This window comes from Sinocyclocheilus grahami, unplaced genomic scaffold (assembly GCF_001515645.1).
Source record: "Sinocyclocheilus grahami isolate Dianchi unplaced genomic scaffold, SAMN03320097.WGS_v1.1 scaffold854.1, whole genome shotgun sequence".
Taxonomy (NCBI): Eukaryota; Metazoa; Chordata; class Actinopteri; order Cypriniformes; family Cyprinidae; genus Sinocyclocheilus; species Sinocyclocheilus grahami.
In genome coordinates this window covers 145,429-161,970 of record NW_015506033.1, presented here as the reverse complement: position 1 = coordinate 161,970, position 16,542 = coordinate 145,429, and the positions used below count along the sequence as shown (strand labels likewise).

Here is a 16,542-nt window from a genome sequence, read left to right as displayed (position 1 = left end):
GGGGGGGGGGGAGGATATGATTTATTTTAATTACAAGCTGTGCAAGATGTCATCAGTTCCGGGGCTAACTTTATTTTTGAGGGTTTTTCGTAAGTGTTTTAAGGTTGTGACTAGATTAAAAATATTAAAGGGATAGTTCGCCCAAAAATGAAAATTCTGTCATTAATTACTCACCCTCATGTCGTTTCAAACCCGTAAGGCCTTCGTGCATCTTCAAAACACAAATTAAGATATTTTTGATGAAATCCGAGAGCTTTCTGTCACTGCATAGACAGCAACGGAACTGAAATGTTCAAAGCCCAGAAAGGTAGTAAGGACATCGTTAAAATAGTCCATGTGACATCAGTGGTTCAACCGTAATTTTATGATGCTACGAGAATACTTTTTGTGTGCAAAGAAAACTAAAATAACAACTTCATTCAACAATTTCTTCTCTTCGGGTCAGTCACGAGAGTACCACGACGCATGCGTGTGGTGCTGCTGACGCAGGAGCTGACGCTCTGACATAGAAGTAGAGGAATGCACACGCATGCGTCGTGGTACTGTCGTGAACGCATGGCGAAGACTGACACGGAAGAGGAGAAATTGTTGAAAAAAGTCGTAATATAGGTTTTGTTTTCTTTCTTTTAGAAAAGATGCATTAAATTGATCAAACTGAAGTCTGGAGTAATGGCTGCTAAAAATTCAGCTTTGCATCACTGGAATAAATTACGTTTTAAAATATATTCAAATAGAAATGGTTCCTTTAAATTGTAATAATATTTTACAATATTGCTATTTTTACTGTATTTTTGATCATATAAATGCAACCTTAGTAAGCATAAGACTTTTTTTCAAAAACATTTTAAAAAATCTTTGAACACTGGTTTATATGAATATATATTTCCATTTATTGGAATATAAATGTGTATATTTAGGTTAATCACAGGAACTTTCCATTTGTGCGACTTTTTTTTTAAACATTTATCTGTAAGCAAAATGCTCCTAGAAAAATAAATACATAAAATCCTAGATAAATATTCATACCTTTTGTGTCTTGGATCTATGAACTGGTTCTAATGGTATTGTCCTTGTGTACTATCTCTCAGGGCTTACGTCTCGCTTTTTATGCGGCACTTGTGTGAGCCTGGTGCAGATGGTTCTGAAAGCTTTGCTGATGGCGTTCCCCGGGAGGGACTGTCACGACAACACGTCCTTACTCGTATCGGTGTGATGTCGTTGATCAGAAAGAAGGTAAATGAGTAATGCGTTATTGTAAATAACATGCAGTACAAAAGCCAAGGAGTTTACAAACAGATTATATGAAATTTGCAAGATGCATGAATAGCAAAATCCATTTTGCACAGATGTCTAATTGTTGGTGGTTGGATAACTTCCTTTTTCAGGTACAAGAGTTTGAGCATGTGAACGGTCAGTGGTCAATGCCCTGGATGATGGAGCTGAACGAGAATAAAACTGCATCCACTGCCGGCAGTCAGCCCGACTCCCCCAGCAAGACACCCTCTACTGGCACTCCAGCGGATACTCAGCCAAACACACCTGCTCCAGGTGCCACATATGCCACAACCTCTCTTATTGTAAGTTGATTACTGTTAAAATAAGCTGAACTATTAAACCATGCCTATTTGTTCTACAGATGGTGTTTCTAAAGCAGAAGATGGTGGAAAAGATGGCGATAAAGAAAAGGTGAAAAATGGAGACGGTGAGAAGGACACAAGTGAGAATAAAGACAATGAAGTGAGTATCAGCTTATACAACAAAATGTCTTGATCTCTGTTTAAAGCCCAATATACTCATTGTGAAGTTTTTTTTCGTTCTTCACTTTGGGGTAAATATAAGTTCGAAATCTAAGCAGTGATGACTTTTACTGAACATTCTGACTCCGTTTACACTGCTGAGATTGACCTTAGATGAATATGTAAGTGTGCTGCACGCTTTGCTCTCACTAATGAAATAAATGCACAACAAAAATTACGGTGAGAAAACAGCAGTTAAGAAAGCATCAATGAAGATGTTTGCAGCAGATCTGCAATTCTGCCCTCCAGTCAAGTCACATTATGTTTATTTATATAGCACTTTACGCAATAGATTGCTTTAAAGGTCACATATTATACACCTTTCTGGAGTTTTATTTTAGGTTTTGATGTCCTTAAGAATATATTTGCGGTATAAGTACCAAAAACCATCTAAATATATTTTTGCAGCTCCTTTCTCAGGAGCTCCTTTGAACAGGTCGATTTTGGTCTGTCTAATTAATATTCATGAGCCTCTCTTCTGATTGGCCTGTTGTTTTCTGAGTGACACACGACCAGGCCAACCACAGGTAACTAGGGTCATGTATGCTGTAGCCTGCTATGGCAAATAGAAAAATAGAAACACCTGTAATGATGGCCACTGCTGAGGGAAATGTTTTCCGGCCTTACATGTTTGAGCTGGACTCCGAATTGGCGACAACAGGCGACAACCAACCACCTCATCAAATGCGCTTACAACAGGATGTTTCAGAATGGTAATTAATTTTTTTTTTTCGAAAACCGAATGCAATAATCTACGTTACTATTGCTTTCCTACTGATACAACACGTTAGCATCATGTTAGCGTTGCAATAACCGTTTACAAACTATAATTTCAGATTATGCTGGCTCCATAATGTAACATCAAATGTGTGAGAAGTTTACTTACGGGTTGCGGACATTACATAATGCCTGTTATATTACAGTACATAAAATTTCACTTACCACATAAACAGAGTAAGGAGAGATGACTGAGGACGATGGCAAATTGCAGATCCTGAGCAACTCTGACAAACATCTAATCTTGTAAAATGTGTGGTAAGTACTGCCGCTCCATAGTATAAACAAAGTACGTGCGATCGCGAATCTCGAAAGTGAAAATGAAACTAAAATCGTGCATTCAAAAGCAGTTTCAATGCCAGGCATAATAGCGGCTCCCTGCCTGATGCCCGCAATTTAAACAGTATAATTACACGATGATTTAACTGCGAGAGAAAATATTGAAATCTATATTTTCCTCTCATCTCGTATTTATTAAGGTTAGGGGTTCCGTAGTACATGTCATTTTCTTTCCGAACACGGTATTGGGATGCGGCCGGATTGCGGGGGATATGAGGGGAATTTTGGGGGGATCACAATGCCGGCTCAATATCGTGAAGTTTATCAACCCAACCCTAGTTCGGAAGCCTGTGCAATGATGTAGTTTCCTGACATCCATGACTGAACAGCGTTTTCTTGACATGTTTCCGTGATGTTGTTGCTCAGCAATGGCATGGACGCGATGTTGTCTGGGGGTTTGGCAAAAGGAGGGTGAGACGATGGGCAGTGCTCGGGGTGGTGACTGAAAGGCGACGGCCGGAGACAACCAAACACCTTCTCAAACGCGCTTACAACAGAATGTTTCAGAATGGTAATTATAATTTTTTTCTTCCAAAAACTGAATGCAGTAATCTCTACGTAACTATTGCTTTCCTACTGATACAACACGTTAGCATCATGTTAGCGTTGCAATAACCGTTTACAAACTATAATTTCAGATTATGCTGGCTCCATAATGTAACATCAAATGTGTGAGAAGTTTACTTACGGGTTGCGGACATTACATAATGCCTGTTATATTACAGTACATAAAATTTCACTTACCACATAAACAGAGTAAGGAGAGATGACTGAGGACGATGGCAAATTGCAGATCCTGAGCAACTCTGACAAACATCTAATCTTGTAAAATGTGTGGTAAGTACTGCCGCTCCATAGTATAAACAAAGTACGTGCGATCGCGAATCTCGAAAGTGAAAATGAAACTAAAATCGTGCATTCAAAAGCAGTTTCAATGCCAGGCATAATAGCGGCTCCCTGCCTGATGCCCGCAATTTAAACAGTATAATTACACGATGATTTAACTGCGAGAGAAAATATTGAAATCTATATTTTCCTCTCATCTCGTATTTATTAAGGTTAGGGGTTCCGTAGTACATGTCATTTTCTTTCCGAACACGGTATTGGGATGCGGCTGGATTGCGGGGGATATGAGGGGAATTTTGGGGGGATCACAATGCCGGCTCAATATCGTGAAGTTTATCAACCCAACCCTAGTTCGGAAGCCTGTGCAATGATGTAGTTTCCTGACATCCATGACTGAACAGCGTTTTCTTGACATGTTTCCGTGATGTTGTTGCTCAGCAATGGCATGGACGCGATGTTGTCTGGGGGTTTGGCAAAAGGAGGGTGAGACGATGGGCAGTGCTCGGGGTGGTGACTGAAAGTCACTGTGTAGTTCTGACGTCACCTTTTTACGAAAGTCACAACTGCTCGTGAAAATGCACAGCTACTTTATGCAGGCTGTGTGCATTTGTCTGTGGATTGACTGTTTTGAAACTTAGACCATGTCAGTTTTGACAATATGGGACCTTTAAAGGGGATCAATTATGTACCTATTATGTAATAAACATGGACCAATGGTAGTTTGAAGGTGTTTACCTGGTGGAGTGAATTTTTCTGGAAAGTTCACTTCATAAAGCTTTTTCAAACTCCTGAAACAAACTTCATTTTGGCCTGATTTTGTTTGTAATGACATCAGACCAGTTCATTCTTTGATTTTGTTTGAAGTATATTGGTGCCTTAATTTTCAGTGTTTCAACCATGTGAGGTTAGATGATTTTGGTTGTTAAGCTATTTCTATTTCTTCTTATCAATAGGTCATTGCCATCCCTGATGAAGATGACGACGCTTCTTCTGCTTCTGAAGACAAAGGCAAAGACGGCGAAGAGAAAGACAAAATGCCTGAAACCTCTTCAGACGGAGACAAGGCTGATGGGAAGCAAGATGAGAAAGAGGAAGAGAAAGCGAAGTCTGGAGACGCTGATGAGAAGATCAGCGACAGCAAGCCCAAAGGATCTGAGGCTGAGAAGGAAACCGACACCAAAGGTGAATAAAAATGCCATTTACAACCCACTTGACCCTGGTAATATGGGTTGAATGGGGTTCAGGGTTGAACGGGATCAAAAATATATTTTGTCTAAACATGGGGTGGCTAAATTGTTCATATGTTTTATTTTCAGGAGAAAAGAAGGATGATGATCCTGAGAAGATGGACACTACCCCTGTTACAGATGAGAAGAAAGGTCTGTACTACCTGACTGGCTTTGACATGATTACGTAGTTTCTCGCCTACCCACTTCACTAACTTGTGTCGTTCATTTTGCTCCAGGTCAGAAGGACGAGAAGGATTCTGGTAAGACAGAGGAAGCTGGAAAACTGCAGAATGGCGAGAGTGCCAAAGACGGCACAGCAGGAGCAGCAACAGGAGCAGCAACAGCAGCAGCAGCTGAAGAGAGGAAGAAAGCCAAAACACGGTTCATGTTCAACATCGCAGATGGAGGATTTACTGGTAAGATCTTCTGTTCAGAGTGCAACGTTTCCCCTGCCATTATTTTAGGGGGGCGGCCCGCCACCCCAACGGCACCCCCCGCCCCCCTTGAAGGTCAAGTTAATTTGATTTAATTATATTTTCTCTATAGCGCCAGATCACAACAGAAGTCCTTTAAAGTTACCTTTCTTATAGAACATGTCTATACATTGTTCTTTCATTAAGCAAACTAAATAGCCTTATGTTATTTATCTTATTTACACAACGGCATGTCATTTCACTCTCTGCATCACGCACAGCGGAGTTCCGCCCGATGCGCGCGCTCACGCACACGCAAACACACATACACAAGTGAGCCCACTCCCCACTAGACAGTACATCCATCTAGTTGCAAATTGTAATCCAAGAGATTGTGTACGGTCTTTTGGTCCAATAAGTAATATCTCTGTGTTATTCGAATTTAATAGGAGAAAATTATTGGTCATCCAATCTTTTACATTTTTAACACATTCTGTTAGCTTAGATAATTTAGAAGTTTCATCTGGTCTTGTTGACATATATAGTTGAGTATCATCAGCATAACAGTGGAAACTAATCCCGTATTTTTTAATAATCTTCATAGAGATAATTTTTTTGCAGGAAGGAGTACAATTGAGCAGACACAACTTTTCTAAAATTTTAGACATAAAATGAAGATTTGAGATGGGTCTGTAATTTACCAGTTCACTAGGATCTAGTTGTGGTTTCTTAATAAGAGGCTTAATAACCGCCAGCTTGAATGGTTTTGGGACGTGACCCAAAGACAATGACGAGTTAATAATATTGAGAAGCGGTTCTTCTGCTACAGGTAACAAATCTTTCAGTAATTTAGTGGGTACAGGATCTAACAGGCATGTTGTTGGTTTAGATGCAGTGATACGTTTATTTAGCTCTTCCTGTCCTATAGTTGTAAAGCACTGCCGTTTATCTTTTGGTGAATGAATGATGAATGAAGCTGAAGTATTATACGCTGTAGAATAATGTGTTTTTCGAACAACCTAGTATGAGAGCCCGTTCTAGTACACCCCCAAAACAAAATCAAGACTTTGTAAAAGAGCATAATAGGACCCCTTTAAGTAATTTTTTTCAACCCCCCTTAATTTTTACTTTTTTAAAAATACCTTCTGTTTTTTTCCTAGATGTTTTACTAATACGCAGCACTTTGAGCTGCGTTTTGTTTAAAATTTATTTTGAACTATTTATTTTAATTTCATTTAATCTATTTTTAAATATTTATTTAAAACTTTTTTCAACTAACTATTTACTAAAAACAGGCAATATGGTGTCTAAAATGCAAGTCTCTTAATTAACTTCTTGTTTATTGAACTGTTGTAAAAAAAAATAAATACTAGTCTATCTACTAGACTTGAAATAAATGACCTTTTCCATGACATTCTAATTTATTGAGATGCACCTGTATATCGCACACCCTGTACCACTGTCTTTTTGGCTAATTTGTGCAAAACCTCTTGCTAAACTGTCAAAGCTTCATTTTAACCACCAATGCAACAATGCGAGTATTTCGCTTACCTCTACATGCTTGCGAAGGGTTGATGTCAAGATTTTATAAGCTGCTAGTATGGTCTCCCTAGGCAAACACTGCTTACACGTGTAATAGAGCTTAAATATGGCCAGGGGTTCACTTAATTTCCTTCGAGTTCAACTTCAGCAGAATACGACGGGGTTTCGTTTTCAGCTGGGTCTGCACCACTAACGCCTGTCTTGTCCGTCTGCATCTTTTTTGTGATTTTAGCGCCAGTTTGTTCTCCTGCCCATTATTTACTGCAGTAGTTTCCAGGGAGCTAATTTTTATTTTTATTTTTTACTCCATAATGTGTTTAAAATGTAGCGAAGTACAATACTTCAAACTAAATATACTTAATTAAAAGTAAAATTACAGATTTTAAAAATTACTTTAAAAATGAGAAGTACTCAAAAAAGCTACTCAATTACAGTAACACGAGAATGTAATTCGTTACTTTCCACCTCTGTCTGTGAGTCAGAGCAGCCGGCATTGTAGTCTACTCTTCCAGGATGAGGAAACAGTCCTCCATAAAATGAACTGCACACAAATTAATATTTGCATTGAACTGTTCTGGAACAGTGTTGCAAATAAAATTTAACCACTGATTTCTAGTCGTGTCCTCTTTTGGAAGGCCAAATGTAATTCGTTACTTTCCACCTCTGTCTGTGAGTCAGAGCAGCCGGCATTGTAGTCTACTCTTCCAGGATGAGGAAACAGTCCTCCATAAAATGAACTGCACACAAATTAATATTTGCATTGAACTGTTCTGGAACAGTGTTGCAAATAAAATTTAACCACTGATTTCTAGTCGTGTCCTCTTTTGGAAGGCCAAACAAAGTAGTTTCGCTTTCACAACGAAACACACGGCGGGCTAGAGTGAGCGGAGGCCGGCGGCTAGAGTGAGGAACGGCCGGTGGGCTTGACAACGGCGCAACCAGCGTATTTGATGAAGGAGCGGCCGACGGGCTTGCGGCAACCACATGTGACGACCCGGGCTGGACTTCGTCCATGGTGAAAGCCGATCCGGTGATCTACAGCGCGAAGTTGATGTATTCCCTCAGCGACCAGCACAGATCAGCTCTAGGCATGACGAAGCGGATATCGTCCTCTTTTGGAAGGCCAAACAAAGTAGTTTCGCTTTCACAACGAAACACACAGCGCCTTCACGACATGGCGGCGGCAACAAAACTACAGTGAGAATAAAAGTTACGCCGCCTTTCTTTGCGTGAACATTTGGGCGACGTTATGCAAATCTTCCCACATCGTGACATAGATATGTGGGGGCGTGTTAGAATGAGTCGTTTTAGGTAGGCGTGGCTGACTCTTAACTTTTATAAAGAATATCTCTTTGGATTTGAGACTTTAGTCTTTGCACCTTTACAGATCTTCATGCACCAAGAGCTTGTAACACTCCAAAGAGAAAGGAAAAATTGAAATCGCATCATATGACACCTTTACTACTTATCAGAATTTTCTTTTATACATTTTATGGTGTTTGGTTGTTTTGCTTCTTGAAGAATGATTTTATTGTTAGTAGTAAATAAGTGTAAAAAGGCAAAATTATAACAATTATTTGCCAAAATGCCATAAGTTTAAGCATTTCTACTAAATTCTTTTTTTTTTTTTTGCAGAATTACACTCCCTGTGGCAGAATGAGGAGCGAGCCGCTACAGTGACCAAGAAGACCAATGAGATCTGGCATCGTCGCCATGACTACTGGCTACTCTCTGGCATCATACAGTATCCTTAAAAAAAAAAAAGCAGCCTTCTGCATACATGTATTGTACACATGTGAGTGTCTTTCAGATGTGTTCAATGACAAGCAAAGCATGAAATGTACCTCAACTCACTGTCTCAGACATGGTTATGCTCGTTGGCAAGATATTCAGAATGACGTCAGGTTCGCCATTCTTAACGAACCCTTTAAGGGAGAGATGAACAGAGGAAACTTCCTGGAGATCAAGAACAAGTTTCTGGCCAGGAGATTCAAGGTATTATGAAAAGAATCAAATTTTTCTTGTATAAATGTCATGACATTAGAGTTAGTAACCGTTTTTGTGTGTCTCCTGTAGCTACTTGAGCAGGCTCTGGTGATTGAAGAACAGCTGCGCAGGGCAGCGTATCTGAACATGACAGAAGACCACTCTCACCCCTCCATGGCTCTCAACACACGCTTCAGTGAAGTGGAGTGTCTGGCAGAGTCCCACCAGCACCTGAGCAAAGAATCCATGTCCGGAAACAAACCTGCCAACGCCGTCCTACATAAAGGTACATCATCTGACATCATGTTATTCTAACTTTTTAACTCCTGAATTTGGCTCATCATAGAAGTTGACACTCACTACTTTTTTGTACGTGTTTCTGATAGTACTGAAACAGCTAGAAGAGTTGCTCAGTGACATGAAAGCAGATGTCACTCGTCTCCCGGCGACCATCGCCAGGATACCGCCGGTTGCTGTGAGGCTGCAGATGTCTGAAAGGAACATTCTCAGCCGTTTGGCCAGCAGAGGACCAGATACACAATCTCAGCAGGTACACAATCACCTACCTGTGCTGGTATGGTTTATGCTTGGACTATATCTGATGTGTTTTTATAGTCTACAGTAGGGATATGCCGGTATCAAATTCTCATGTTGCGATTAATTGCTAATGCTTTTATCACGGTGTACGGTATTATCATGATATTGAAATTTAGTCATAAATTGCTGTCATAATACAGTATAACAGGTTTAATAACTTTTTTCTTATAACAAAAATAACTGAACATTTAAATCCAATAAAGCAATACAGAAAAATGTATCAAGTGAAAAGTTTTACACAGATTGAAGTGCAAAAGAACTATAAAGACCAATAGGTATCACTTTACAATAAGACCTCATTAGTTAACCTTAGTTAATGCATTAACATTCACAATGAGCAATAGCTACATTTGCTACAGAAGTTATTCATCTTTGTTAAAAAAATAAAAGTCTTTGTTCATGTTAGCTCATTAAATAACACAGTTGCAACTTTCGATTTTAACAACGTGTTATTAAATATTGTAATTACCTAAGCAGGGCTCGACAGTGTGACCATTTCAGTCGCATTTGTGACTGAAAACTACTGCGTGCGACTGAAATTTTTTTTTAGGAGCACCATGCGACTGACCCGATCATCGTCATACTTGTGATTGTGATCGCTGAGGGGAGCTTCAAAGGTTTCTACGTGTTTTTGCAGCGTTGAGTAATGTATCACAGACATATCTCACGAATCCTTTCATAAGCAAAGCGTAGACAGGGTGTAAATAAGAGATTCATTGCGCAGTGTAGAGAGCTTCGTTGATTATAAATGTGAGCTCGCGATGAACTAAGATGAGTGACAGCTTTGAATGATTTTTAAGGGAGTTTGTACATGTGATAACTGATTTAATACAACAGTTCAATAAACAAGAAGTTAATATTAAGTGACTTACATTGTCTGACTATAACGCTATTGTCTGATTTTGCTCTATTTCGTCGTCGAAAATAGTTTAAAACAAAGACACAGCTCAGCCGCTGCGCATCTCCATTCAAACACAGCGGTGTTTCGTTTATGAATGAACAGATTTTTTTAAACAAATCTAGTGAGTCAGTGATTCATGATTACCCATTCATAAATACAGTCACTTGATTCATTCTTGAATGAATCAGCCTTTCGAAAGAATCAGTTGAATGAATGATTCAGTGATAAAAATCAGTGACTTACTGCCACCTGCTGGCAGTTTTAGTTACATTTTTAAAGTATCTTTTCAGTTATTTAAATCATTTAATATTTCTATATTCAAAATTTTATATTCAAAACATTAATATCATCATGGATTTATGGATTTAATTGCACTCATTACACTTCTGAACCTCATTAAATGTCTCAAAGTACATCAAGTCACTTTTGTGTTCTTCTGTGCCACCTCTACAAATTAATTTAGTTAATATTGATTTCATTTGATTTTTAACTTGTTTCTTATTCTACTCTTATTGTCGTTTTAATTACAATTTTTAAAAAGTTTATAAAATATAATTTTTTTAAAGAATTTGACAAAAGATGACATACTTTACAGTCTAGAGGAGTCATAATTATAAGTTAGAGGAGTCAAATATTACCTCGTAATGGTAAGGCTACTTTTTGATAACATTTTGGATTATTGATTAGAAGGTGCTCCTAAAATTTTGAATGTGCTCCTAAAAAGAAAAGTAAGCGTCGAGCCCTGCTAAGATTAATGAATGTTCAGAAGAATTTTTCATTGGCAGTTTGTTAACTAATGAATTAACTAATGTTAAAGGCAGAGTAAGTGATTTCTGGTAGCCAATGTTGATATTTGAATCACCAAAACAAACACGCCCCTACCCCAAAAGGGTGTCGCCCCTATTTTGATAGCTCCGCCCCACATATACATACGCAACCCAGGCAACGATTAGTTCTGTTAAACAAAGCAAAACCAATGTTACACCGTGTCTACATCGGACGTGAGCGGCGCGCCGCAACAAATCCCAGACAGAAAACTGCTGCCGGGTTCTATTTATGACGTGCTGACACAAATTTCAAATGGTTTTCAACGGTCGTTTGATCGCGTCCAGTGTAGGTAGACTTTAACTGTTGTAGACACGGTGTTACTCACCTATTGAGAAGAAACAAAGCAACCTCGGCGTCCGATCGCAGACCTCCGCTCCTTGAGTTCTCTCCAGCTCTGGAAAGCTGATCCGATATTTACACGGGTCCTACTTCTTGCCTTATCTTTCCGCAGACGTTTTCCTCTTTTGTTTTTTATCTGCCATCTCTATCTTTCTGTCTCTCGGCTCGGCTAATGTCCGTCCCATGCACTGAACGCGCTCTCCTCCACATCACGAGTAGACACGCCCCTTATTGCTGATTGGCTACAAGTTTGTTTTGCGATTCGGCCCGAATCAGTTTTCTAAAGTGTTTTTAAAAAATCACATACCCTGCCTTTAACTAATGAAGCCCTAATGTAAAGTGTGACCGAACAATAAAGAATCAAAACACTTTCAAACAATATCTAGGGCATGTTGTAGTCCAGATTAAAATGTAAAAAAAGATTGAAAATAAATAGCCTATTAAGTCTAAATATTTAAGTATTTGGCGCTGTGATGAACATCATAGCAAATACACAAATCTGAATGGCTGTTTAAATCATTTAAACACGATTCAGAAACAAAGTAGTGCAGCTGCTTTGTTTACAGGGTTTCCGGGGTAACGGCTGCATTTAAATGATTTATTATTATTATTATTATTTCTGCAGTTTAGCGCCATCTGCTGTCAGAGAGGGAAAGTGCGCTTTCATTCAGAGCGTCTCTCGCATGTTCAGCATGTGCTTCTTGTCCGCGCTTGTTTACATCAGAGTGCACACGCGTCTTTCACGCAGCATACAGCGGTGTTGTGCATTGTGACCAGTTGATGGGAAAAGTATTCTTAAAATGCATTCTAAATTCTAAATAATTTGTAATATATAATTATTCACGGTATTTAGAAGTGCCCACGATAACAACATCGTGCATATTCATTACCGTGATATATCGCATTACCGAATACTGGCACAAGTCTAGTCTACAGTAGTATTTTGAAAATTGAACTAATTTGCAAGCTGTATTATGCATTGTATTTAAATGACGTCTTTAAGGTGTGTGTATGTATATGTAGAAATATATTTAGTATATTAAGTAAAGAAACAAAGAGTGAAAAATTTAAGGGGGTCTGAATACTTTCCGTACCCACTGTATATATATATATAGATGAATAAAATAGTTGCTTTGTTTTTTATACATTCATATTTCTTTTAAGATGTCAGCAAGAGATATCTTAAAGATATATATATATATATATATAAGTTGTTGTCTCTAAAGTTGTTTAATAAAGTATATCTTTATAAAATATTAAAGTAATAATATTCATATAAGTATTTTAAAAGATAACGGAAAACATGTTGGGTTTTTGAATACAATTGAATGAGGAAAGATTAAGTGGAAAAAAAATAATAAATAATACAATTATCAAAACAGTTAGTTACAAAGAAAAATAACAAAGTATAACAAAAAAGTTGATAACCATACATGGGGATTATTACCTTAACCAGTTAGCCCAGGGGACACCAAACTCGGTCCTGGAGGGCCGGTGTCCTGCAGAGTTTAGCTCCAACTTGCCTCAACACACCAGCCTTCAAGTTTCTAGTATGCCTAGTAAGAGCTTGATTAGCTGGTTCAGGTGTGTTTAATCAGGGTTGGAGCTAAACTCTGTAGGACACCGGCCCTCCAGGACCGAGTTTGGTGTCCCTTGAGTTATCCATTCACTGTTACACATTACTGGTGACTATTTTACAGACTTTGTTTTCCAAGAAATCATTCACTTTCTAAATTGACTGTGAAAAAAAACAAGCTTGACATGTTGTGAATAAGGTTGTGTTTTCAAAGTAAAACATGAGGCCATGCATTTGATTCAGAGAAAAACCACAGGATATAGTCCTTTTTCCCCATTAAACAATTTGAAATAGGTTGAAAGGTTGTGCGATGTGTAAATTTAGCTCAATGCCACATCTTCCATACATAAATTATAGACCCGCAACAAGTACAGAAATAAAATGACAAAAATGACTTTCACATTATCAATGTTTTAGTCTGTATATAAAAGCCTGATTTTTCATCGTGCTGCAGTTTTTCCTTTCATTTGTGTCGTATCTCTTTGCTCAGTTGTTAACTGGTTTGTCTGTGTTCACGTTGCCAGGTCCAGCAGTAGTCTGCAGCAGACGCCAGTCCTCAGAGCGCCGCGCACCATGTCTACATTCCTGATTGCACATGAAATCTCATCTTAGCTTGAATCCACACCCTTGTACTGTCCGCTCAACCCTGGGGGCTGTGGATATTTGAGCTGTTGTTGTTTTTTATTATTTTCCTAATTAATATTGTTTACATAATATTGTTGATGATGGTTTTTGGGACCTCAATAAAAATGTTCAATAAAAAGGTTTCTGTTCCTTTTATTCATGTTGTAGTTATTGTGTATTATTATTATTATAGATGAGTTTTTTTTTCTTCATCAGAACAGATTCTGAGAAATGTAGCACTGGTGAGCAAGTGATGTAATGCTACATTTCTGTTCCGATGAAGAAACCATAAATGGCATATGAGAGTTGAAGTATTTATTAAATGACTAGTTTCAACAGTTTGACGGACTCAGTATATCTGCATTCAATGTAAAGAACACACTGACACAAATTTCAAGAGATTCATTTCTATGTATTCAAATACACTTCACCATCTTAGACTTACAATATCAACGTGCCTCAGTAATCCTGAATCTTCTAATGAGCTTATAATTCATAGTTACATAAAATGTGAGACCTGCAGCTATTTTGATGATTCTGAAAACCGTCTCCTCTTTCTCAAAAAAGCATTTGTCTAATAAATGGTTTAAACTTGCGCCATTTAATCTTCCGCATCCCCATCCACCTTGACCCGAACTGACATCAGTCAAAATCCATTTACCTCCAAAACCCCTCAAGCTGATTTCTGAAAACATCGACACAATCTAATCTCATTGTCACTCCTCTGGACCGGTGGTCTCGCCCTCATCATCCTCGTCCTCTCCTCCAGAGATGTTCTGATTCATGCGGGACAGCAGCAGAGGAAGATTTATTCGATTGGTGTTTTCCTCTTCATCATCATCATCATCATCATCATCTTTAGGAGGGTAGAAGCGTCGAGCCTTTGCCACAAAATCCTCAGCAGCATCCAGATAAATTAGCCGGTCCTGAGCGCAATGTAAATATAGAGGTCAAAGTGAGCAAGGGGAAGTGTGTCTATCTCAAGCATTTTCATTTGAGACGTTCACACACACACATATATATATATATATATATATATATATAATTTCTCATTTTATTTTGAATATTTCATTTGAACATTTTTAATAGAATTTTTTTTTTTAAATGTATATTTTTCATTTTTATTTCAAATTTAGTTGTTTTAACTTTTTGTAAACTTTTAATATACACAATTAATTTTGTGCATGTAAATTAGTATGGCTTAAGTTCCTTTTTAACTTAAAATGCTCCTTAAAAGATTAATAATTTGTCAGAATACCCTCAGACAATTACTAGCGATATAATTTTAACTGCCAGTGGCCACTGAAATATGCTATATGCTTGGAAAACGTAAAATAAACATTATTAGTTCATGACTTTTTTGTTGTGTTTTCTGAAAGTTGTGCATTGGTCGGTTTTTTTTTATTTTATATATATATATATACATTTACAATTTTTTTAAAAATATTAAACATTTATTTTAAATATGATATTTGTATGTATTTGTATTATATTTACATTTGATATAAATAAAATGTATTTAATAAGAATAATAGTAATATTTAAATTTATTTTTATATTAGATTATTTTCAATATTTTAGAATATCAAAATTACATTCATCTTCATTTATGCCTGAAGCACCTCACTTAAAATAGAAATGACCTTCATTGATGGAGAAGTGCACATTAAATGCAGCAATATTTACATTCTTTATATTTAGTGCTCTAGATTGTTTTTGATTGTTCATGCTTGTAGTTTGAGTAAGATGCTCACCAGGATGAAGAGGTATCTCTCGGGTGGAGGCTCTCTGCTGTTGAATAAGGATGTCTCGGTGTGGAGGGTCTGCAGAAGGTTGCGGGCGACCGCTGCGTTTCTCATGCGGTCATTTGATGCGCTGGTAGACACGGTCAGCAGAGACTCGGCTTCAGCCATGAACCCTGAGAGAAGAAACCGAGCATCTCAATGACAGACTGTCCCTGAATCACTGGAACATCATCTCTCATATAATCTCTTACCCAGATTCTCTAAAATCATCTTCCATTTATCTCGCACCTCTCTTCTCATGTCTCTCATGGCCTCGATGTCGATGCTCAAACGCCGGTAGCCCTGCGGGACAGAAGACATGACAGGCCTCAACTAAAGCATCAGGACACCTACAAATAGCTTTTGTTGTATTTAGCTCTGATAGAAGAAAGGATTTTAATATTGAACAGATTACACCTCACCTTGAAGTTTCAGAGACAGAAATATGAGCTAAAAATGGCAAAATGTGACAAATAATGAGATTTATTTATTTTCTTTCTTTTATTTTCTTTTGGTAAATTACAGGCCTCTCTCATATTTTTAAGTGGGAGAACTTGCACAATTGGTGGCTGACTAAATACTTTTTTGCCCCACTGTATATATATATGTATGTATGTAGGCTATGTAACGACGAAGTTTTAGTGCCTCATTAAAAAATAAAAATCTAAGATTACAAGATTAAAGTCGTATTATTTTGAGAAAAAAAGGTAAAAATTACGAATAAACTCAAAATATTTTGAGAATAAAATCCAAATTACGAGAATAAACTCAAAATATTTTGAGAATAAAATCCAAATTACGAGAATAAACTCAAAATATTTTGAGAATAAAATCCAAATTACGAGAATAAACTCAAAATATTTTGAGAATAAAGTTCAAATTACGAGAATAAACTCAAAATATTTTGAGAATAAAGTCCAAATTACGAGAATAAACTCAAAATATTTTGAGAATAAAGTCCAAAT

At 37.6% G+C, this 16,542-nt stretch overlaps 2 protein-coding genes across 2 annotated transcripts in view; one reads left to right on the top strand and one right to left on the bottom strand.

Moving 5' to 3' along the window:
- Positions 1-13,949, top strand: part of LOC107563016 (chromodomain-helicase-DNA-binding protein 4-like) — a 74,307-nt gene extending 60,358 nt beyond the window's left edge. The window contains exons 28-38 of the mRNA XM_016247785.1: positions 1,089-1,233; positions 1,386-1,548; positions 1,637-1,737; positions 4,712-4,940; positions 5,075-5,137; positions 5,224-5,403; positions 8,578-8,686; positions 8,805-8,937; positions 9,019-9,214; positions 9,315-9,478; positions 13,694-13,949. Coding sequence (XP_016103271.1) covers positions 1,089-1,233; positions 1,386-1,548; positions 1,637-1,737; positions 4,712-4,940; positions 5,075-5,137; positions 5,224-5,403; positions 8,578-8,686; positions 8,805-8,937; positions 9,019-9,214; positions 9,315-9,478; positions 13,694-13,705 — 1,495 coding nt within the window. The 3' untranslated portion in view covers positions 13,706-13,949. The remainder of the gene's footprint in view (positions 1-1,088; positions 1,234-1,385; positions 1,549-1,636; positions 1,738-4,711; positions 4,941-5,074; positions 5,138-5,223; positions 5,404-8,577; positions 8,687-8,804; positions 8,938-9,018; positions 9,215-9,314; positions 9,479-13,693) is intronic.
- Positions 13,950-14,227: 278 nt separating this feature from the next.
- LOC107563015 (melanoregulin-like) overlaps positions 14,228-16,542 on the bottom strand; it is a 3,167-nt gene continuing 852 nt past the window's right edge. Inside the window, exons 4-6 of the mRNA XM_016247784.1 lie at positions 15,790-15,905; positions 15,548-15,711; positions 14,228-14,719 (exon numbers count right to left, since the gene is read on the bottom strand). Of these exons, the coding sequence (XP_016103270.1) occupies positions 14,510-14,719; positions 15,548-15,711; positions 15,790-15,905 (490 nt within the window). The 3' untranslated portion in view covers positions 14,228-14,509. The remainder of the gene's footprint in view (positions 14,720-15,547; positions 15,712-15,789; positions 15,906-16,542) is intronic.